Genomic DNA, 24384 nt, shown 5'->3' on the forward strand with positions numbered 1-24384 from the left:
AAGTAATAGTTAATAAAAAAGGAAACACACAAACAGTATTCACGCCCGCCCACTTAGCCGTGCGGTCTAACGCACTGTTTTCCCGGTGGGAAGGCGTGCCGGTCCCTGACACGAATCTGCCTGGCTGATTACTGTCGAGGTCCGGTGTGCCGGCCAGTCTGTGGATTGTTTTTAAGGCGGTTTTTCATCTGCCTTGGCGAATGCGGGCTGGTTCCCCTTATTCCACTCAGTTACACTATGTCGGCGACTACTGCGCAAACACTTTCTCCATGTATGCATACACCATAATTATTCTATCATGCAAACATTTGGGGTTACACTCGTCTGGTGTGAGATGTTCCCAGAGGGGTCCACTGGTGGCCGAACCGCACAATAACCCGGGGGGGGGGGGGGGAGGGGGTGGTTCGGTGTGTGTGTGTGGGTTGGGGGGGGGGGTGAGTGGACTGCTGTAGCCTGTTGTGGGGTTGTGTACCACACCACTGAGGGCTATGGCGGAGACGAAGCCTCTCTGTAGTTTCTAGGTCCCCAGTTCCATACAATACAATACAATATATATTCACGAATACATTTTGTATCAGGGCCGGTACCGATGTAGTTGATTATTGTATACTGAATCGAGGATATTCCGTAATATGAGCCATATGAACCTAGACTGTAAAGGAAAGGTCTACATGTAGGGAGACAGGTAAAATGAATGCTGTCCTTGTATACACTGGTGTGACAAAAGTCGTGGGATAGCGACATGCGCATATACAGATGGTGATAGTATCGCGTACACAATTTATGAAAGGGCAGTGTATTGGCGAAGCTGTCATTTTTATTCAGGTGATCATGTGAAATGGTTTCGGACTTGATTATGACAGCACTATGAGGATTAACAGACTTTGAAAGCAGGATGGCAGCTGGAGCTAGACTCATGGGACATTCCATTGTAGAAATCGTTAGGGAATTAAATATTCCGAGATCCGCAGTATAGAGAGTGTGCCGAGAATACCAAAATTCAAGCATTACCTCTCACGACTGTTAACGGTGTGGCTGACGGCCTTCACTTAACGATTGCGAGCAGTGGCGTTTACGTAAAGTTGTCAGTGCTAACAGATAAGCACAATGCGTCAAATAAGCGCACAAATGAATGTGGGACTTACAACGACGTATCCGTTAGGGCAGTGCGGCGAAATGTGGCTTTAATGTGCCATGGCAGCAGCCGACCAACGCGAGTGTCTTTGCTAGCAGCACGGCGTTGCCTCTCTTGGGCTTGTGACCAATCGGTTAGACGAATGGAAAACCGCGGTCTGGTTAGATGAGTCCCGATTTCAGTTTGTAAGAACTGCCTGTAGGGATCGATTGCGGTGCAGACCCCACAATGCCTGGATCTAAGTTGTCAATAAGGCACCGTGCAGGATGGTGGTGGCTCAGTAATGGTGTGGGCTGCGTTTACATGGAATGGACTGGATCCTGTGTTCCAACTGAAACGATCATTGACTTGGAAATGGTGATGTTCGGCTATTTGGATACCATCTCCAACCACTTGTGGAGGTCATGTTCTCAAACAGCGGTGGGCCATGTCACCAGGCCGCAACTGTTCGCGACTGGTCTGAAGCACATTCTGGGCAAATCGAACCCATGATTTAGCCACACAGGTCGCCAAACACGAATCTCACCGAAAATTTACGAGACATGATCGACAGGTCAATTCGTGCACGAAATCTTGCACTGGGAACACATTCGCAGTTATGGACACCTATAGAGGCAGCATGTCTCAGTAGTTCTGCAGGGGACTTCTGATGACTTGTTGAGTCTATGCCACCTCGAGTTGCTGCATTAAGTTGGGAAAAGGGAGGTCGGACACGCTCAGTGTATACGGGATGTGTGGGTGCAGCGAAGATCACAATGACACTGAAGGCAGAACCAGGAGTACCATGTCAGCCCCATGGTGGCATAGTTCCACCATGGCGATGCAGACGAGGAGATGCGCACCAGAGCAGAGCTATCTCTGCCATAGAATCACTTTTTAGTTCCTGTAATTAATAAAAAAGAAACAAAGAACAGCACCGGAAAAACCATAGGGACTGATTAAGGCACTGTCTTACACTTCGCTTCGATACGCTTCTCCTCGCCTTCGTCGCCGAGGTAGTGAAAGTAGGCTGTTTAGGTTTTTTTATTGGTAACGCCACCTCTGTATGAAAATCACCGGCTGTGCTGTGTGCAGCCTGTGGCCAGTTTGCATTGTTGTAATACTCGCCATTGTAGTGTTAGGCAGCTGGCTGTGAACAGCGCGTAGCGTTGGGCAGTTGGAGGTGAGCCGCCAGCAGTGGTGGATGTGGGGAGAGAGATGGCGGAGTTTTGAAATTTGTCATGAACTGCTATATTTATATATGATGATATCAAGGTAATTACATTGTTTGTTCTCTATTAATATCTTTCATTTGCTAACTATCCCTATCAGTAGTTAGTGCCTTCCATAGTTTGAATCTTTTATTTAGCTAGCAGTAGTGGCGCTTGCTGTATTGCAGTAGTGGGAGTAACCAAGGTTTTTGTGAGGTAAGTGATTTGTGAAAAGTACAGGTTAATGTTAATCAGGGCCATTCTCTTGTAGAGATTATTGAAAGTCGGATTGCGTTGCGCTAAAAATATTGTGCGTCAGTTTAAGCACAGTCCTGTATTATTGTTAAAAAGGGGACGTTTCAGTAGAGCTACTCGTACGCCGCTGTGGGGTGATGTGCTACTACTGGTCCTGCCTTAAGTGTGGCTGTGATCTTCACTGCACATTTGCATTCGCATGTTCCACAACGCTACATGTACTCGCTAGCAATCGTTATTCACATTATCGCTCCTAAGGTGATGCTGTGCAGGGTGGGAGAGATTCTGTAATTACCGAACACTGGAAAATATCTCTTTTTCTTGCTGGTAAATGGTAATAGCAACATTGTCTACTATTGCCACCAATCGATATGTCCTCGAAGTTCGTAAAGTGGTTGGTTGGTCTCTACTGGTTCCCTGATTCCAATATAGGGCGTCACAGTTAAAGATAATGATCGAGTGTTGTTGTAGGCACACACAGACAGACCCCATAGTCTTTCCTGTTAAACGTGTACAGGTAAATTGGATATAGGCCGTGTCCCACAGTGTCGCATCAGGTAATGTAATATCCTATCTCGCAAGTATCTCAATGACTTGAATCGCTTTGCGCCAGATATACAGGCAGCATACATAACGTAAATGTCTTGCAGGATCTCTAAACACTTTTCGGTACAGTCGTCTGACTATACAAAGTGGTTATCACAAGTGACCTCCAGAAAACACAGCTCTGTATAGCAATCGTTTCAGATGCAAACCTATACGAAGACGCAACAAATATCAGTAAACAGCTTATTAGGGACGAGATAGTACCCAACGCCTGTAAATTCAAATTTATTATAATGAGTAATTCCAGGTAACGTGAAAAAAATTTAATTGGTAATGTTCCTTTTTTCCTGTAACCTTGTTTCGGTTATAACGCTGTTCCCAAGTAAACGTCTAGTTGGAATGTTGTTTCAGTGAGTAAACAGTCGATTGTTCTTGACTACTGCTGTGCGGTGTGGGATCCGCATCAGGTGGGACTGACGGATGACATCGAAAAAGTACAAAGAAGGGCAGCTCGTTTTCTATTTTCGCGAAATAGGGGAGATAGTGTCACAGACAAGATACGTGAATTGGAGTGGCAATCATTAAAACAAAGGTGTTTTTCGTTGTGACGGAATCTCCTCATGAAATATCAATCACCAGTTTTCTCCTCCGATTGTGAAAACATTCTGTTGTCACCCACATACACTCCTGGAAATTGAAATAAGAACACCGTGAATTCATTGTCCCAGGAAGGGGAAACTTTATTGACACATTCCTGGGGTCAGATACATCACATGATCACACTGACAGAACCACAGGCACATAGACACAGGCAACAGAGCATGCACAATGTCGGCACTAGTACAGTGTATATCCACCTTTCGCAGCAATGCAGGCTGCTATTCTCCCATGGAGACGATCGTAGAGATGCTGGATGTAGTCCTGTGGAACGGCTTGCCATGCCATTTCCACCTGGCGCCTCAGTTGGACCGGCGTTCGTACTGGACGTGCAGACCGCGTGAGACGACGCTTCATCCAGTCCCAAACATGCTCAATGGGGGACAGATCCGGAGATCTTGCTGGCCAGGGTAGTTGACTTACACCTTCTAGAGCACGTTGGGTGGCACGGGATACATGCGGACGTGCATTGTCCTGTTGGAACAGCAAGTTCCCTTGCCGGTCTAGGAATGGTAGAACGATGGGTTCGATGACGGTTTGGATGTACCGTGCACTATTCAGTGTCCCCTCGACGATCACCAGTGGTGTACGGCCAGTGTAGGAGATCGCTCCCCACACCATGATGCCGGGTGTTGGCCCTGTGTGCCTCGGTCGTATGCAGTCCTGATTGTGCCGCTCACCTGCACGGCGCCAAACACGCATACGACCATCATTGGCACCAAGGCAGAAGCGACTCTCATCGCTGAAGACGACACGTCTCCATTCGTCCCTCCATTCACGCCTGTCGCGACACCACTGGAGGCGGGCTGCACGATGTTGGGGCGTGAGCGGAAGACGGCCTAACGGTGTGCGGGACCGTAGCCCAGCTTCATGGAGACGGTTGCGAATGGTCCTCGCCGATACCCCAGGAGCAACAGTGTCCCTAATTTGCTGGGAAGTGGCGGTGCGGTCCCCTACGGCACTGCGTAGGATCCTACGGTCTTGGCGTGCATCCGTGCGTCGCTGCGGTCCGGTCCCAGGTCGACGGGCACGTGCACCTTCCGCCGACCACTGGCGACAACATCGATGTACTGTGGAGACCTCACGCCCCACGTGTTGAGCAATTCGGCAGTACGTCCACCCGGCCTCCTGCATGCCCACTATACGCCCTCGCTCAAAATCCGTCAACTGCACATACGGTTCACGTCCACGCTGTCGCGGCATGCTACCAGTGTTAAAGACTGCGATGGAGCTCCGTATGCCACGGCAAACTGGCTGACACTGACGGGGGCGGTGCACAAATGCTGCGCAGCTAGCGCCATTCGACGTCCAACACCGCGGTTCCTGGTGTGTCCGCTGTGCCGTGCGTGTGATCATTGCTTGTACAGCCCTCTCGCAGTGTCCGGAGCAAGTATGGTGGGTCTGACACACCGGTGTCAATGTGTTCTTTTTTCCATTTCCAGGAGTGTACATGGCGAGAAATGATCATCACGAAAAAAAAAAGAGAAATCAGGGATCGCACATAAAAATTTAAGATCTCGTTTTTCCCGCATGTCGTTCGAGAGTGGAACGGTAGAGAGACAGCTTGAAGGTGGTTTATTGAACCCTCTGCCAGACACTTCGTTGTGAATAGCAGAGTAATCACGTAGATGGAGATGTAGATAGATGAGGTCAATCTCTTGTACTCTTGGCAGCTGTCATGGTAACATAACTAAATATTTTTGGTAAATACTAAAGTGTGTGTGTGTGTGTGTGTGTGTGTGTGTGTGTGTGTGTGTGTGTGTGTGTATGTATGTGTATGTGTCCGTGTGTGTGTATGTGTATGTGTGTATGCAATTTAATGAAAAAAGAGATGATACTACTGTAAATATTGTCATTTAATATGGATTCAGGCTGTTTTGTTTGGTGTTTGTATATTTGGAGAGTTTCAAGGATATCTATTTTTCTGGGTTTTGGTTGGATGTGTAGGATGCTGATACTTGTGTTGTTAACATGGAGCTTTATTTCATGCAGGTGGGTGGCTATTGTTGTTGTGTGGTATTTTTTGTTTTTTAGTGCTGCCATGTATTCTTTGAATCTAACCTCAAACGATCTGCCTGTCTGGACTATGTAGAAGCAGTCACAGTCCAAACATTCAGGTTTATACACACCTGTGTTATGAAGTGGGGTTCGTGTGCTGACGTTGTGGGGTAGCTCCTGTCCTATCTTGTTGTCTATGATAAAGGATATGCTTATGCCTTTTCGTTTGAAGACATTGGCAGTTTGATATGAAATGTTATCTAGAAAGGGGATTGTATGGAAGATGTTACTTTCTTTCTTTTGTTTGTGCTGTGATGGCTTTGCCATTATTGAGTGTTTTAGGGTGTCCACTATGGAGCTGTTATAACCACTCGCAATAGATGATTGTTTTATTATTTCAATTTCCTGATCACATTTTTCTTCAGAGAGTGGTAGTTGTATAGCTCTGTTGATCACGCACCGGAATGCTGCTATTTTGTGGGCTGTGGGGTGACAAGAGGAGTTATGGGTTGTAGTGTGTGTTGTGTTGTGAATTTTATGTTTTCATGGGAGTTGTTGAATAACTGGTTCAACTCACTGATGTCATCTATAGTGCCTTTGATTAAAATGATGGTATCATCCACATATCTCTAGTAGTTGATGATATTTTTGAGGAGACGGTGGTTGAAATTCAGGATTTTGTCTTCTAAGTTACTTATAAATATTTCTGCTAGCAATACAGACAGATTAGAGCCCATTGCCAGAGCATCTGTTTGTTTGTAGATTTTATTGTTAAATTTAAAATAGTCTTGTGAAAGTGCGAATTCAAGAAGGTCCATTAGTTGGGTAATGTGAACTGAAGGGATTTTTTGTGCTTTTTCAGGTTGGCATTGATTATCTGCTGTGCGTGATCTACTGTCACAGAGGAATAAAGATTTTGTTTGTTAAATGAGGCAAGTGTGACTCCATCAGGTACTTCTATGTTTTTGACATGTTGTGTAAATTCTGTTGTGTTTTTAGTGTTCTCTCGTTATTGAATGTGTATGCTACTTTGAGAATGCTGAAGAGTATTTTATTGAGTTTGCATGTTGGGCTGTTCCTACAGTTCACTATAGGTCTGATGGGGGTCCTATTTTTGTGGATCTTTGGTTGTGATCTAAGGCAAGGAGCTTATGGGCTCATTGTTACAGTGTTTCTTGCTTCTTGGATAGTGAGTAGAAAGTTGTAGTAGTTTGAAATGTGTTTGATCTCTTTTTGTATTCTGGCTGTTGGATGTTTATGTATTTCTATTATGTCGTTGGTTTGGAAGAAGTCTAAAGTTTTTTCAACGTATGTTGCTGTGTTCATTACAACAGTTATGTTGCCCTTTTACAATTATTGCATTATTCATGATTAATTTAGTCTCAATGGTACATGTAAGGGCTTCTTTTTTCTTGTATGCTGGGAATGGTTCTGCAATTTGCTTTTCAATGATTTCGTTAAGTTTGTGGCAGGCTGCTATTCTGTCATTTTGCTTCTTAGGGGCGATGCTTAAGATCTGTGTGACACTAGTGATGAGCTTTTCTTGGTTCTTTTGGTCCAGTGGAGCTTGAACATTGAGTTTTAAACCTTTGCAGAGTAGTGCCTCTTCTTCTGCAGTGAATATTATGTTCGTTTTGTTGAGGAAACGTAGTGTAGAATGTGTGTTTCCTTCGGCTGTTTTGGTTCAGTTTGGGAGGTAACTGTTGCTTTATAAGATTGGCTAGTTTTTTCTTCCGTGTAGCTTTTGTTTCTTTTGTTTTCTGTACGATGAACTCGGTGTACTATCTGACTTTCTCGGTTACGGAATCATATTCTAGTCTTTGAAGCAACTTTCCCAACCGTAATTCTGCATTATAAAGCTGTGTGTTGAACATTTGTTTTTTATTAATATAAAGTTCTTTCAGCTCGTTTTGCACCCAGAGTTTTCGTGCGTTTGCCAATGTTTTCTTTGCAGTTGTCGTGTTTTTTTTTAAGTCAGTCTTGACATAATTTGGAATGAGTTATCTTTGAGACGATTTCTATTGAAGTGAGTATGCTGTATCGTCATTGCGAGCTTTTCTGCACTCTTTTTGTACTCGAAAATAGCCTTGACTGCTTGACTGGGCAGATTAACTTCAGACGCGATCATTTTAGGTTCCGCCCTTTTTATTCCTCGTGAAAACCACACATTGCGTGTTGTACCACCACACAGCGAGACTTCCAGAATCGGTGGTTCAGATTGCTGTACACACCGGTACCTCTAATACCCAGTAGCACGTCCTCTTGCATTGATGCATGCCTGTATTCATCATGGCATACACAAGTTCATCAAGGCACTCTTGGTCCAGATTGTCCCACTCCTCAACGGCGATTCGGCGTAGATCCCTCAGAGTGGTTGGCGGGTCACGTCGTCCATAAAGAGCCCTTTTCAGTCTAGCCCAGGGATGTTCGATACGGTTCATGTGTGGAGAACATGCTGGCCACTCTAGTCGAGCGATGTCGCTACCCTGAAGTAAGTCATTCAGAAGATGTGTACGACGGGGGCGCGAATTGTCGTCCATGAAGACAGATGCCTCGCTAATATGCTGCCGATATGGTTACACTATCGGTCGGAGGATCACATTGACATATCATACAGCCGCTACGGCGCCTTCCATGACCACCAGCGGCGTACGTCGGCCCCACATACTGCCACCCCAAAATGCCAGCAGGGAACCTCCACCTTGCTACACTCGCTGGACAGTGTGTCTAAGGCTTTCAGCCTGACTGGGTTGCCTCCAAACACATCTCTGACGATTGTCTGGTTGAAGGCATATGCAGCACTCACTGGTGAAGAGAATGTGATGCCAACGCTGAGCCGTCCATTTGGCATGTTGGCGCATGGTGTCGTGGTTGCAAAGATGGACCTCGCCATGGAAGTCGGGGGTGAAGTTGCGCATCATTCAGCCTATTGCGCACAGTTTGAGACGTAACATGACGTCCTGTGGCTGCACGAAAAGCATTATTCAACATGGTGGCGTTACCATCAGGGTTCCTTCGAGACATAATCCGTAGGTAGCTGTCATCCACTGCAGTAGTAGCCCTTGGGCGGCCTGAGCGGGGCATGTCGTCGACAGTTCCAGTCTCTCTGTATCTCCATGTCCGAACAACATCACTCCAAGACACCTGGACACTTCTCTTGTTGAGAGCCATTCCTAGCACCAAGTAACAATGCAGACGCGATCGAACTGTGGTGTTGACCGTCTAGACATGGTTGAAGTACAGACAACACGAGCTGTGTACCTCCTTCCTGGAGGAATGACTGGAACTGATCGGCTGTCGGATCTCCTCCGTCTAATAGGCGCTGCTCATGCATGGTTGTTTACATCTTTGGGCAGGTTTAGTGACATCTCTGAACAGTCAAAGTGACTGTATCTGTGATACAATATCCACAGTCAACGTCTATCTTGTGTTTAAGATAATAAGTGTCTGGCGCAGTTGTTAGATCGGTTGCTGCTGCTACAATGGCAGGTTATCAAGATTTAAGAGATTTAATACCGCAGCCACTTTCGCCAAGTCGCCGCGAGCTGCCGCGGAGGAGGAAGGGGCCCGACTCCCTGGGCAGAGTTCCCGGGTGCAGTCAACAGCAGTAAACGACGAATGATAACAAGAATGGTGAGACGATTCGTTCCCTCCTCCTTCCCCTTAATAACTGAGTCGTGTCCGTACCCTGTCAAATCGGCCCTGAGATTTGTGATTTTGTTTTGTATTGTGTAAACAGCACAAAAAACATTTCTTTCATGTTTTGAACATATAAGCAATCTTTTATATTCATACAGGAACCCCTCAATTTTGTACCCTCCGTGTTTAATTTCATTTAATTTCTCGAATTCACTACAGTTTTGGCGCCCGACATGAGGCGACCGGTATCTGATGTCAAAAATAATTTCCCGAATTATCACAACAGTGAGTTTGAACGTGGTGTTATAATTGGCGCACTGGCGATGGGACACAGCAACGCTGAGATAGCGATGAAGTGGAGATTTTCCCGTACGACCACTTCACGAATGTTCCGTGGAATGAGGCATCCGGTAAGATATCAAATCTTCGACATTGCAGCGGAAGGAAAGAGATCCTGCAAGAACGGGACAAACGACGACCACAGCCAATCATTCAACGTGACAGAAGTACAACACTTCCGCAAATTGCTGCAGATTTCAATTCTGGGCCATCAACAAGTGTCAGCGTGCGAACCATTCAACGAAACATCATCGATATGGGCTTTCGGAGCCGAGGGTCCACTCGTGTACCCTTGATGACTGCACAAAACAAAGCTTTATGCCTCGCCTGGGCCCATCAAGACCGACATTGGACTGTTTGCGACTGGAAAGATGTTGCCTGGTCGGACAAGTCTTGTTTCAAATTGTATCTAGCCGATGGACGTGTGCGGGTATGGAGGCAATCTCATGAATCCACGGACACTGCCATGGCAGCAGGGGACTGTTCAAGCTGGTCGAGCCTCTGTAATGGAGTAATATGGGACCCATGATACGTCTAGAAACGATTCTGATAGGTGACAGTTACGAGAGCATCGTGTCTCACACCTGCATCCATTCATGTCCATTGCGCATTCCGACGGACTTCGGCAATTCCTGCTGCACAAAGCGACACCGCACACGTCCAGTATTGCCACAGAGTGACTCCAGGAACACTTTTCTGAGTATAAACACTTCCGCTGGCAAACAAACTCTCCAGACATAAACATTATTGAGCACTTCTGGGATGTCTTGCAACGTGCCGTTCAGAAGAGATCTCCACCCCCTCGTACTCTTACGGATTTATGGACAGCCCTGCAGGATTCGTGGTGTCAGTTCCCTCCAGCATTACTTCAGTCATTAGTCGAGACCATGCCACGTCGTGTTACGGCACTTCCGTGTTCTTGCAAGGACCCACACGATATTAGGCAAGTGTACCAGTTTCTTTGGCTCTTCAGTGTATAAAGTAAAGAAGGCGACTGAGGATAATTTGTGGCCTTAAAAAATGGAATCCTGTAAACCTCATTTTAATGAGCTTGGTGATATAACTGTTCCATGTTTGCTCCTTCTTGAAACCATTTTATTCGCTGGGGACTTCCTCATGAAAATTGGTGAAAAATGCAGAACAGGGCTGTGCACAATTGTGGAACAAGAGAACTGTCAATATCTATCAAATGTTTTCCAGAACATTATCCTAAATCAAAAGTATAATACAGTGCGATGTCACATTACACAATAATACAATTGATGAAATAATATTGCTCCAGAACTAGTATTTAAGGGAAAAAACTAAAGGTATTCGTAATGAAGCACTGTTTTTATTCTGTACAAGAATTTCTAAATTTGGAACAATAGTAATTTTTCTTCATTTATATCAATCAGCACAACTCAGAGTTCAAGAATGATTATATGCGTTTTCCTTTTGCGTTTATATTGAATGACACGTTATTCTGACGTGTCCAATAGTACTTGTACAAGCTGTACTGTATGCCAAAGCTGGATCAATAAATATACAGTACAATGCAAATACTTCAGTTATGGGAGTGATTAAAATAGCAATAAAATTTCAAATAGTGACACATGAGTTTCTCCCAGAACATACAATGTTCAAATTAACTGGCGGGAACGCAGCCAGGTGACGTGAAGCGTTATGCGGTTGTCGACTACGCCATCCGGCTGCATTCCCGTAAGTTATTTGAAAAGTTACGTTAGTCAATGATCAATTACTTACAACAACCCTTAGATCTACAATCCTAAATGACAGTACACAATACGGAAATTATTATGAGTTGTTGACTTACCTGGTGCATTCGATGCATTTAATTTTCTGCATTCAATTTCCTTTGTTATTAAAATTTCCTTCTGCTTTTCCATCTCTCGCTGAAAAAAGATAAAGAATTTTGCTTCACATTTAGGTAGACAGTTTCAATATACTTGGTTTTCCTTGAAATTACGAGTATAATAAGCAATTCAAAACAGTCACAATGGTCTACAGTATTTGGCTGTTTCATTATATGACATTATGTCGTCTTGACTGAAGACCATTAACTGTTTTATTCTGAAGGTAATAACCACAGCAAGCCCCGAAAAGATGTGCACCATCTATTACACAATAATGTGGAGGTGCAGAATGATTTTGAAAATTAAGTACGGTACACTTATTATGAAACGGAGAGGTATTAGGTTCCATGAACTCAATGTTCGAACCTTGACTGTTGTTGAAGAGATTGCACAGTCTTTACTTTTCCTGCTCAGCCAGTCCATATTCTTGCATCGTAGTCGAAGACACAAGCTATAATTGTTTTACACAAAGAGCCAGTTACAAGTTTTGGTCAGCAACTGCCGTCACATTAAGAATTTTTATAGCCTTTTGGCAGGTTTTCTGGAAATCTATGAAACTTTTTTATGAGGCGATACTCACTTTCTTTAATTTTCCTTAAAACAGCATACAAAGACTGTGGTGTTACTGTGCAACAGGGTGAGGGGCAGGTGAAAAAGGGGGGAGGGGGAGAGTGAAATAGACGCATCTCATCAGCACATCTCAGCCCTCAGTGTCCTTAAAGGAGATATATATTTAAAAACAAGTGGCAGTAGCCACAAGGGATTGACCAGGAGTATGAAGGCAAGACGAGGATGATGTAAACTTCATGGATGAAATAATATTCCTATTTGGGTGGGATCTCGCTGCAGATATTGGCATGGTGGAATGTCACTGCAATACAAGTAGAGATTGAGAGGATCCATTCATTCAGACTTCGTATTCTGTTAGTTTCATCATGAAGGAAAGTCTTTAGGATACATCAGGTTATGCATTAACAGGCAACAACAACCACAGCTGGCTACTTCTGTAAGATGCATAAACAACAAATTAAAACTGGTGCTAATCTACCTACTCTAATAATTCTGGTAACTACGCATAGATTACTTGTGTATTACGAGAAAATTGCCACAGCAAACTCCTGATCATACAGGTTAATATGAATCAAAGACTACATGGTTAAACGAAAAATCTGGATAATCCAAAATATAAGTTTTACTAGAAAATGACATTTACAAAATTTTAGTACTTTTAACATTGCAGCCCAGTCAGCAATCGTGATAATCTAATATATAAGAAACTATCAGCCTCCATTGAGGTAATTATCGCAATCGAGGCTGATAGTTTCTTGTATTTTATATTTACTAAACATGGAAAATGTCATATTTGAAAGGCTACTGCAATATTTACACATTACTCACTGCGAACTGGCAGCTTGTTTACAAAACTAAAACACACAGTATTCGCTACTATTTGTTTTTAGCTCACTCTCAGAAAATAACTGTCAATTTTTTTCTGTTTTTCATTCATACCTCCCAGACAACCAAAACATGTGTATAGTCAAACAAATTTCTTCCACCTTACTCTAATGACAGATCAACGCATTTCAATGTCTTGAAATATGTGATAACACATGAGTCATACGCAGCATAATGAATTTTAAAAGAAAATATTGATTCAAATGTTATCAGAGGATTTGAGACTTATTTTTCTCCCTTTTCTTTAAATCACCGAATCAACCACGGATAATACGCTAACTAGATAATTGCACCTAAATAATTGGTAACTTGCTGCATTTTGTAAAAAGGCACCGCTAAATGGCTAATGTGATTCTTTCACTTTGCTTTTGAAGATTTGGGGTTTACAAATTTCATGCCTGATGCTCCACTAGCAAACAGGTATAAACTTGTGTACCAGAGTAAAAGTTCATTCTGAACCCTAAAGATGAATGCATAGTCTACATGAAAATTATATTTATTTCTAGTATTGTGGTTGTGAACTGCAGAGTTAATCCTCAATTCATTCTTATTATTAACCATAAATACCGTGAAAGAGTAAGGTATTAGCATATAATGGAAGTTTACAAAGATTTTCAAAGATGTTCAGTTGTCTTCTTTATACAATATTCTTACTTCATGCATTTGTAGAAGTATGTTTTTCACAAAAATATTGAGTGAATATGCTAGCACTCTTGTCTGCAAGTCAACAAAATGAGAAGGTTTCTAAGCGCAAAGCAGATATAACTGAGATTTTTTGTTAACTTATTGACATGTTGGTGTCACGTCAATTTACTGTCCACCTGGGTGCCCAGTAACTTCATACTTGGAGCTTCATCAAGAGTACGACCATTGATCTCTACTTCTAGTACCTGTAAGATATTCTGATTTGTTTGGAATTGTATAAAATGAGTTTTTTTTATAAGATTAGAAGTGGAGCTGTTGGCTGTGAACCAGCTGTAAGACCATTCACTTACACTCTCGGCGGTGTCTACTATGGATGTGTTTGAATCCTTTATCAATGTGTTCATGTCGTAATCAGACATTACAGCTTTGGAGAGTTCCACAGTATCCCAAGTAAATCATTTAGATCACGAACAGGAATGGGCGACATTGAACCTTATGACACCACAATATTTAATGTGTCCCCCTCGGGATATACTCTTATTATTGCATCATCATTAGCTACTGTGATCCTCGCTCTTTTTGTGGCGTATAAATGTGAATAGCACCATGTATTGCTACAATGTGGATACGTTTTCACAAAAATCGTAATAAAATCAGGAAGAATAGAATAATGGTGATATGAAGCTCATGTGATGAAACAACGTATACGCGTCAGCAATAAACGTATGCGTTCAAAAGGGGGTCTGCCCAAAGCTTTTAGACTTCTAGTGTTTGAAAACTGAGAATCAGAGTGTCAAGGAAAAGACGTGCAGGTGTTGCGTGTACTTCACTTCTGATCATCCATCTTTGCTCTTCCATACCGAGGTGACTTCTTCTCTGGTCGTCTACGAGTCCTGTCTTGGTACGAATTTAAAGTCGCACAGAAGGATGTACGTCAACTTTCAGTTAAAGTGGTCACCGTTTTCTATAAAAATTCAATACTGGCCACGTTTCTAGTAAGAAAAGCCTCAGAAGTATACATAATTAAATAAAATCCTGTTCGCCAGCGACTGTAGATGCTATTTCGTCAACAGCCAGGAAACATCGCGGAAGAGAGTGATGTATTTATAGACCCGTACAGCGCTGCGACACTACTTACTCACTTCCTCAGAGATAACACGAAGACAGCAATGGCAGAGCTGCTCCCGTAGACTGCGAAGAACGTGTCACAAGTTTTGGAAATGAAATACACTCCTGGAAATTGAAATAAGAACACCGTGAATTCATTGTCCCAGGAAGGGGAAACTTTATTGACACATTCCTGGGGTCAGATACATCACATGATCACACTGACAGAACCACAGGCACATAGACACAGGCAACAGAGCATGCACAATGTCGGCACTAGTACAGTGTATATCCACCTTTCGCAGCAATGCAGGCTGCTATTCTCCCATGGAGACGATCGTAGAGATGCTGGATGTAGTCCTGTGGAATGGCTTGCCATGCCATTTCCACCTGGCGCCTCAGTTGGACCAGCGTTCGTGCTGGACGTGCAGACCGCGTGAGACGACGCTTCATCCAGTCCCAAACATGCTCAATGGGGGACAGATCCGGAGATCTTGCTGGCCAGGGTAGTTGACTTACACCTTCTAGAGCACGTTGGGTGGCACGGGATACATGCGGACGTGCATTGTCCTGTTGGAACAGCAAGTTCCCTTGCCGGTCTAGGAATGGTAGAACGATGGGTTCGATGACGGTTTGGATGTACCGTGCACTATTCAGTGTCCCCTCGACGATCACCAGTGGTGTACGGCCAGTGTAGGAGATCGCTCCCCACACCATGATGCCGGGTGTTGGCCCTGTGTGCCTCGGTCGTATGCAGTCCTGATTGTGCCGCTCACCTGCACGGCGCCAAACACGCATACGACCATCATTGGCACCAAGGCAGAAGCGACTCTCATCGCTGAAGACGACACGTCTCCATTCGTCCCTCCATTCACGCCTGTCGCGACACCACTGGAGGCGGGCTGCACGATGTTGGGGTGTGAGCGGAAGACGGCCTAACGGTGTGCGGGACCGTAGCCCAGCTTCATGGAGATGGTTGCGAATGGTCCTCGCCGATACCCCAGGAGCAACAGTGTCCCTAATTTGCTGGGAAGTGGCGGTGCGGTCCCCTACGGCACTGCGTAGGATCCTACGGTCTTGGCGTGCATCCGTGCGTCGCTGCGGTCCGGTCCCAGGTCGACGGGCACGTGCACCTTCCGCCGACCACTGGCGACAACATCGATGTTCTGTGGAGACCTCACGCCCCACGTGTTGAGCAATTCGGCGGTACGTCCACCCGGCCTCCCGCATGCCCGCTATACGCCCTCGCTCAAAGTCCGTCAACTGCACATACGGTTCACGTCCACGCTGTCGCGGCATGCTACCAGTGTTAAAGACTGCGATGGAGCTCCGTATGCCACGGCAAACTGGCTGACACTGACGGTGGCGGTGCACAAATGCTGCGCAGCTAGCGCCATTCGACAGCCAACACCGCGGTTCCTGGTGTGTCCGCTGTGCCGTGCGTGTGATCATTGCTTGTACAGCCCTCTCGCAGTGTCCGGAGCAAGTATGGTGGGTCTGACACACCGGTGTCAATGTGTTCTTTTTTCCATTTCCAGGAGTGTACTATTCACAAATGAAGCGGAAGTGTCAGATTACAATTGCAAAGATTGGGGATACAACTGCGGATGTTATTCAGGACATTTCCGTTATTTAACAAACTTTTGTCCATGGGAATGCCTCTTGTATCTGAATAAATGCCACATCGAATGGTTCGAATTGTGGCTTAAACAGCTGACCTCATCATACCTGTAAAGTTGAGGACATTCTCATGTAGCAGTAAAAATGCAAGTTCCATTGTACTGCGTACAACTGTTTAGTCGAATGGTTTCAGTATTGACTTATTTTCCATTTTCTAAAGTCTGAATTAAATTAGACTGTAACATCGACCAGTCTCCGTCACTCGACACATGCACGTTATCGAAAATGAAAAGATTGCGTATATTTCTTATTGTACTATGGTATTGCAAGAAACACACGCTCCTTCTATTGTTTCATGGTATAGGCGTGAGGCGTCGCAGTAGGACCAGTTTCCTTGCCGTTACGCAGCCATCCTTCCTGGTCTACGGTGGCGTAAAGCGACGGCAGTTTTGCAAACTCTCCCCCTACCCCACCTCCGAAGCGACTCACACAACCCTAAATTTATAATGAAGAGAAATGAATTTAATACACTACTGGCCATTAAAATTGCTACACCGAGAAGAAATGCAGATGATAAAAGGGGATTCATTGGAGAAATATATTATACTAGAACTGACATGTGATTACATTTTCACGCGATTTGGGTGCATAGATCCTGAGAAATCAGAACAACCACCTCTGGCCGTAATACGCCTGGACATTGAGTCAAACAGAGCTTGGATGGCGTGTACAGGTACAGCTGCCCATGCACCTTCAACACGATACCACAGTTCATCCAGAGTAGTGACTGGCATATTGTGACGAGCCAGTTGCTCGGTCACCATTGATCAGGCGTTTTCAATTGGTGAGAGATCTGGAGAATGTGCTGGCCAGAGCAGCAGTCGAACATTTTCTGTAGCCAGAAAAGACCCATACAGGACCTGCAACATGCGGTCGTGAATTATCCTGCTGAAATGTACGGTTTCGCAGGGATCGAATTAAGGGTAGAGCCACGGGTCGTAACACATCTGAAATGTAACGTCCACTGTTCACAGTGCCGTCAATGCGAACAAGAGGTGACCAAGACGCGTAACCAATGGCACCACATACCATCACGCCGGGTGATTCGCTAGTATGGCGATGACGAATACACGCTTTCTATGTGCGTTCACCGCGATGTCGCCAAACACGGATGTGACCATCACGATGCTGTAAACAGAACCTGGATTCATCCGAAAAAAATGACGTTTTACCATTTCTGTACCCAGGTTCGTCGTTGAGTACACCATCGTAGGCGCTCCTGTCTGTGATGCAGCGTCAAGGGTAACACAGACTTGGTCTCCGAGGTGATATTCAATGCTGCTGCAAACGTCGTCGAACTGTTCGTGCAGATGGTTTTTGTCTTGCAAACAACCCCACCTGTTGACTCAGGGATCGAGACGTGGCTGCACTATCCGTTACAGCCATGTGGATAAGATGCCTGTCATCTCGACTGGTAGTGATACGGGGCCGTTGGGATCCAGCACGGCGTTCCGATTACCCGCCTGAACCCACCGATTCCATATTCTGCTAACAGTCATTGGATATCGACCAACGCGAGCAGCAATGTCGCTATACGATAAACCGCAGTCGCGATAGTCTACAGTCCGGCCTTTATCAAAGTCGGAAACGTGATGATACGCATTTCCCCTCCTTACACGAGGCATCACAACAACGTTTCACCAGGCAACGCCGGTCAACTGCTGTTTGTGTATGAGAAATCGGTTGGAAACTTTCCTCATGTCAGCACGTTGTAGGTGTCGCCACCGGCGCCAACCTTGTGTGAATGCTCTGAATAGCTAATCATTTGCATATCACAGCATCTTCTTCCTGTCGGTTAAATTTCGCGTCTGCAGCACGTCATCTTCGTGGTGTAGCAACTTTAATGGCCAGTAGAGTAAAACTTACATGAATATGACCGTAAAAAATAAAATATCACTGAACATAAGTTTATTTAAAGCATTCTTGTTTGTTCATTTAATTTTTTATTCACCATAAAGTAATACAAAATTCACTTCTCAGAATAATGTAAGTATAGTTCTTTCTTCGTGTAGGGTTTGTGGCTAATTTGCACTTATAGTTTGAAAGTCTGAATGTTTTATTTTCTAAACACAAAGTACAGTGAAAAGATCATCTGTCGAAACAGTAAAACAATGTTTTTATTTCTACATAGTATTTAAAGCGTTTTACGTTATTTAATACCGTATGTCAATATTCAGTATCTGCAAAGTTGCACTGGATCAGAAGGTGCATTTTCAGGTTTTTCATTGTCAAAGATCTACAGTTGTCGCTGAGGATAGTTTTGTACCTGGAAAAGCTCCTCTCCACTTCACAAGACGTTACTGGAGCGTATCTGATGGAAGCCAGGTCACTGGAGTTCAGCTTCGGCAGCCAGGTCACTGGAGCTCACCTTTGTTTCAGTATCTTCAAATGTTGCGGCATTCCCTGAAAGACTGCCACTAATTTTGCACAGTGTAGAATATCCAGGATTCCGTTGGAGAACACTTTGCACATTGGTTTTCACTTTGTCAGCCACATGACCACGAGCTCGACCAGCTCAAATGGTTCAAATGGCTCTGAGCACTATGGGACTCAACTGCTGTGGTCATTAGTCCCCTAGAACTTAGAACTAGTTAAACCTAACTAACCTAAGGACATCACACACATCCATGCCCAAGGCAGGATTCGAACCTGCGACCGTAGCGGTCGCGCGGTTCCAGACTGCCTAGAACCGCTCAGCCACTCCGGCCGCCTTGATATCACTGAAAAATTGGCGTTGATGTATGCCAGGTTTTGAGACAATGTATCTGTAAAAACTTTTTTCACAATGTTGATAGCAACTGATTCATCGCTATCAAGCTCACAGAAGATTGTCTTTATTTGGGTGTAGTTGGTGCAGTAATACTCCGCAGCATTAAGCCAAGAACCCCATCGTGTAAGAACAGGTTTAGGTGGGAGGGGCGTTGAAGGTGCTTGTTCCTTGAATTTCTGCACCCGTAACGGAGCATTCACATAGATTTTTTTGCCACAGGAAATTAATTTGTCCATGTCAGGGTAATTTGATCGCACCTCTTCGGAAACTCTGTGCAACACATGTGCAAGGCAAGTGGCGTACACCATACTGGGGTAGAGAATCTGAAGCCCTTTGGCTGCTTTAGCCATATATGAATCACCATCTGTTACAAGCAGCAAAACGCTGTCTCTTTTCACACCATCTGGCCACAGTAGCATCAGAGAGCTGTCAAACAAAATAGCAGTCGTCGAATTGTTTACTCTATCGAGAGCTTCACACGTTAGTAGGAACATATCTCCAGGGCCATCAAATTTTAGAACACCAACAACAACATTTGCAATATATCGCCCACTATTATCCATAGTTTCATCTATCGACAGCCAGATCTTTTGCTCAGCAATAGGAATTCGTATTTTGTTGAGCACATCATTGTAGCATACGGATAAATAGTTCTTTCTCAGTGTAGATTCATGTGGAACTGGATATGTTGTGTACTTCTCCAAGAACCATCTGAAGTGTGGATTCTTCAGATTTTCCAATGGGATGTTGCAGGACACCATCATCTCACACAAATCCTTGCAGAATGATTGCACAGTTGACGATTGACCTATCTGTTCAAATAACAGCGTTTGCCTGCTGTTATTTTCAGCACTTCGTTTCACACAGCTGCTGTGTTTAGCGGTATTACAGTGTTGTTGCACATTACAGCGCTTTTCTGCACTAACTTTAACTTCACACAGTTTACAAAATAGTATTTTCCCATCAGTACTAAAGAACGTCTCTCCAAATTTTCGAACATATCCTCGCAACTTTGCTTTACGCATGTTGAACAAGGCAAAGGCTGTATTCAAACTGGTTACTGGTAACACCTGTGCGACTGCGATGATTATTACGGCAGAAGCCGCCTTTGATGGCTCTGAGAGCGTATTGTCGACTCTGCGCAACAATGTTTTATGTTCGCGAAACGACTGTTGTGGTACACCGATTTTCTGCTACAGTCCTGAGAAATAAAGCTGTGTACTAATTTATCTGTTTATCTTTCATAATAGCACGTTAAATATTGTCTCGTGAGCAACATATTCCTTTTCTTATTCGTGTGTCCCGTAAGATACGAGAAAAACGGTATATGCATTTTTGGCAAAAGTTGACGGAAGTATAACCTATTATATTAAACGTTAGCCGCAATATGACCTATTACTAAAATTGGTTGAAATATGACTTTATATGCCCAATCAAAATACATTTTTCGACACTAAAATGCCTAGATTTGTGTACAAATTGTTCTAAAATTCACCCTATAGTTCAGAAAAAAATATGACTTGTCATTAAAATCCGGACCCTACTGATGAATGAGCAGTGGCTTTCGCCTGGTGCTTCTGAGCCGGCACCTTACACCGCTGAAGCCCGTCTCACATAAAGTAAGGTTCTCAGCAAGTTTATTTGATGGCGCGTATGGCTGATGGCCAGCAGGTGGGGGTGGCGGCTACCTCGCATGCTGAACTCATACGGTGTATGATTTGGCGCGGAAGCTAGCTGCCTGGTTTGACTCCATGAACGGTAGGGCGCGCGAGCATGCCGAACTGCAATCTTTCTCGAACGATTGTAAGGAAACTAATCGGTTAAAAAGTTTGATTCTTACACATCGTACAGTTTCATTCGTCAGCTTCATTATTAACTGCCTATCATTTCATTAAGGGTAAAATTTATTGTGATATTTTAAGATTAAGTGGTCTACTGCAAGTATTTCGGGAAGTTTGCAGTGAAAAATGGAAGTTGCTATCAATTTTCGTTTCGTACATGTAAATGTAGCTAAAATATTGAACTTTCTTTAAACATTGAAGGTTTTGCTCTAGAAAATGTATCATACATACAGCGCTTCGTCCCGAAATCGAGCTCAAGAGAAAAAGCCAGAATGAAATATTCAAAAAATTCCTCGTATCTCGTAAATGGCTTCAGAACAACATTTTTGCAAATGACAATAAGCAAAGAGGAGAGCTTTTCGCCATATGATTAATATGTGAAACCTCCCTATCTATCACAATATTGATGCTACTACAGATTTTTCAGTGAAATTATGTAATACGTAAGCACCAGCGATAACTGGGGTAATGAGAGTTACTGTGGGTTTGGAACAACATATGTGAGGAAATTTCACTTTATTTTTATACTGAGAATGGGTATTTTCAAAAACTATTGACTTGTCTTTCCATCAGTTGTTGTATTATGATTCTGTAGCAATTTCAGCTGCATTAGAATGTTAGTGACGTGAGTATTTACAAACTCTGCTGTGTTTCGACGAAAGAAGCACATTTGAATGTGGCAACAAGGTTACTTGTTACACAAAACTCGCCGCTGATAACGTCACTCTGAAGAAAATTAGGGGGAATAAGAAGTCTGGCGAAAATAAATCGATAGTTCTGTTCAAACTTTTAATGGAATCCTACACCCCAGAGTGTTGTGGATTGACACTGACCAAAGAATTTCATTTCTGTATCTCAATTATCTGAGAAATATGAAAACTTTTAATTTTGCAAAATCAACTGCACATCATGATGTAAACAGATTACCAATATCTTTGGCTAATTAAAAGATGTTTGTGGTGAAAAAGTACAACCCCCTAATTCTGTATAGGGACAGGAAAGAAGGAATGGCATGCTACGTGCTGTTAGCTGTTTTAGTATTTCTTGGATAACTGCCCAGTTTCAATCCATACCATTCGTTATTAAAAATACATTGGGATAGAGGATTTCGCCAATATTTCAACAGAATTAGCAAATTATTTTCCCCGGACTTGTCCTCAAGTTTTTTTTTTTTTTTTTTTTTTTTTTCAGAGAAACGTTATCATTGACAAGTTTTGGGTAATATGTAAGACTCCTTGCTGCCACATTAATCAGTTTCCTTCGTCAAAATGCAATTGAATTTATAAATATTCATCTCACTAACATTCTAATGCAGTTGAAATTGCGATAGAATCATAAAAAACCAACTGATATAAAGACATGTCAATAGTTTATGAAAATGCCCATTCTTGGTATGAAAATAAACTGTAATTTCCTCACGCATATTATTCCAAAACCACAGTAATTCTTGTTTCACCAGCTATCGATGGCACTTAAATATTACAATTCATTGAAAAAATCTGTAACCCTTTGAATATCGTGGTAGATATGGAAATTTCTCAGTTACTCAAATGGCAAAATACTCTCCTCTTTGTATATTTTCATTTGCAAAAATATTGTTTAGATGTCTGAAGCCATTTACGAGATACGAGGAATTTCGTGAATATTTCATTCTGGTTTTTTCACTTGCGCTCGAGTTCGGGACGAAGCGGTTTAAATACGATCCATTCCAGAGAAATTCTCCAAAGTATAAAGAAAAAAATCAAAATTTTAGCTACATTTCATACACCGCAACATATGACCTAACACGCACCAAATGAAAATCATAGCAACCTCTACTCTTCACTGCAAACTTCCCAACACTCTTGCAGTAGTCTACTAAATCCTAAAATATCACAATAAATATAACCATTAACGAAATGACAGGCAGTTCATCACGAAGCTAAAAAAATGAAGCTTTAAGATGTGCAAGAATCAAATCTTTTTATCAAAGTTTCTTTACACTCGTTTGAGAAAGATCGCAGGTCGGCCGTCGGGCGTGTGACGTTCTGTTTGGTCTCGAGGGTTAACTGGCGTTGTCTCAGAATTCCCGCCCTGTAGGCTGCGACGTCAGTGACCAAACGGGACTCCTGATTGTCCAGAGCAGGTAGCATGCATGAAACCTGACTAGGCCTCACAAGAAAAACAGTACCAGACCTGTCAACGGGAAACATGCACAGCTTCCCGCAGGGCAACCGGCTAGCAGACAAAGAGCCGTCACATGAATCGGCAAGTAAGATTTCATTGTTGACGTCGAGAATCACTATCAGCTCTGGCAAAATTGAATTGTCTTGGCCTTCAGTCCTGCACTGATGAAGGTCTGTTCTGTGAAGGACACTGGTAACTTGGTCTTGTGCTGTCAAACTATTCGCTATATTTCCTTACAATCTGAGGTCAAACGTAATTATTTCCACAAATAAAAAACAACGATATGGCACTTTCGAAATAAATAGATGGAAAAAATTCACAACACCAAAAAATGAGAGCAATGATATTTCGGGAATAATTTGTCTGGGTAATATATTTAAGTGATTAACATTACAAGATCACAGTTAAACGTAAGCGCGATATAAGCCATTGCAAAGTTAAATGCTAGTACATTAATATCAGAAAGCTGAATGCAAGCATGCAGACGTGCTTGCATTGTGTTGTACAGGTGCCGGAGGTGTTTGTGAGATGACGCCCCACGCCTGTTGCACTTGATCGGTCAATACGAGGACGGTTAATGCATATTGTGGATGACGGTTGGAGTTGTCGTCGATGAAGTCCCGTATGTGCTCGACTGGTGACAGATCTGCTTATCGAGCAGGCCAAGGTAACATGTCGACACTCTGTAGAGGGTGCTGGATTACAACAGGGCGAGCGTTATCCTGTTAGAAAACATACCCTGGAATGCTGTTTCCGAATGGCAGCGCAACTGGTCGAATCACCACTGACGTAGCAATTTGCAGTCAGGGAGCGTGGAACAACCACGAGAGTGCTGCTGTTGTCATAGAAATTGCATCCCAGACCATAGCTTCAGGTGTAGAACCAACGTATCTACCATGCAGATAGATTGGTTGCAGATCTCAACTAACTGCCTTCTAACCAACACATGGCCATCACTGACACCGAGGCAGAACTAGCTTTCACAATACAACAGACGTCCACCTTGCTGTGCAGTGAGCTCTTGCTTGACACCACTGAAGTCGGAGATGGTGGATCAGCGGAATGCATGCTACAGTGTGCCAGCCTCGGTGCTGTCCTTGACGTA

At 43.6% G+C, this 24384-nt stretch overlaps 1 protein-coding gene across 1 annotated transcript in view; it reads right to left on the minus strand.

The window, feature by feature from the left end:
• LOC126247407 (parathyroid hormone/parathyroid hormone-related peptide receptor-like) overlaps positions 1–24384 on the minus strand; it is a 335703-nt gene that overhangs the window by 237123 nt on the left and 74196 nt on the right. The window contains exon 3 of the mRNA XM_049948476.1: positions 11576–11654. Within this exon, the coding sequence (XP_049804433.1) occupies positions 11576–11648 (73 nt within the window). The 5' untranslated portion in view covers positions 11649–11654. The remainder of the gene's footprint in view (positions 1–11575; positions 11655–24384) is intronic.

This window comes from Schistocerca nitens, chromosome 1, assembly GCF_023898315.1.
Source record: "Schistocerca nitens isolate TAMUIC-IGC-003100 chromosome 1, iqSchNite1.1, whole genome shotgun sequence".
Classification (NCBI taxonomy): Eukaryota; Metazoa; Arthropoda; class Insecta; order Orthoptera; family Acrididae; genus Schistocerca; species Schistocerca nitens.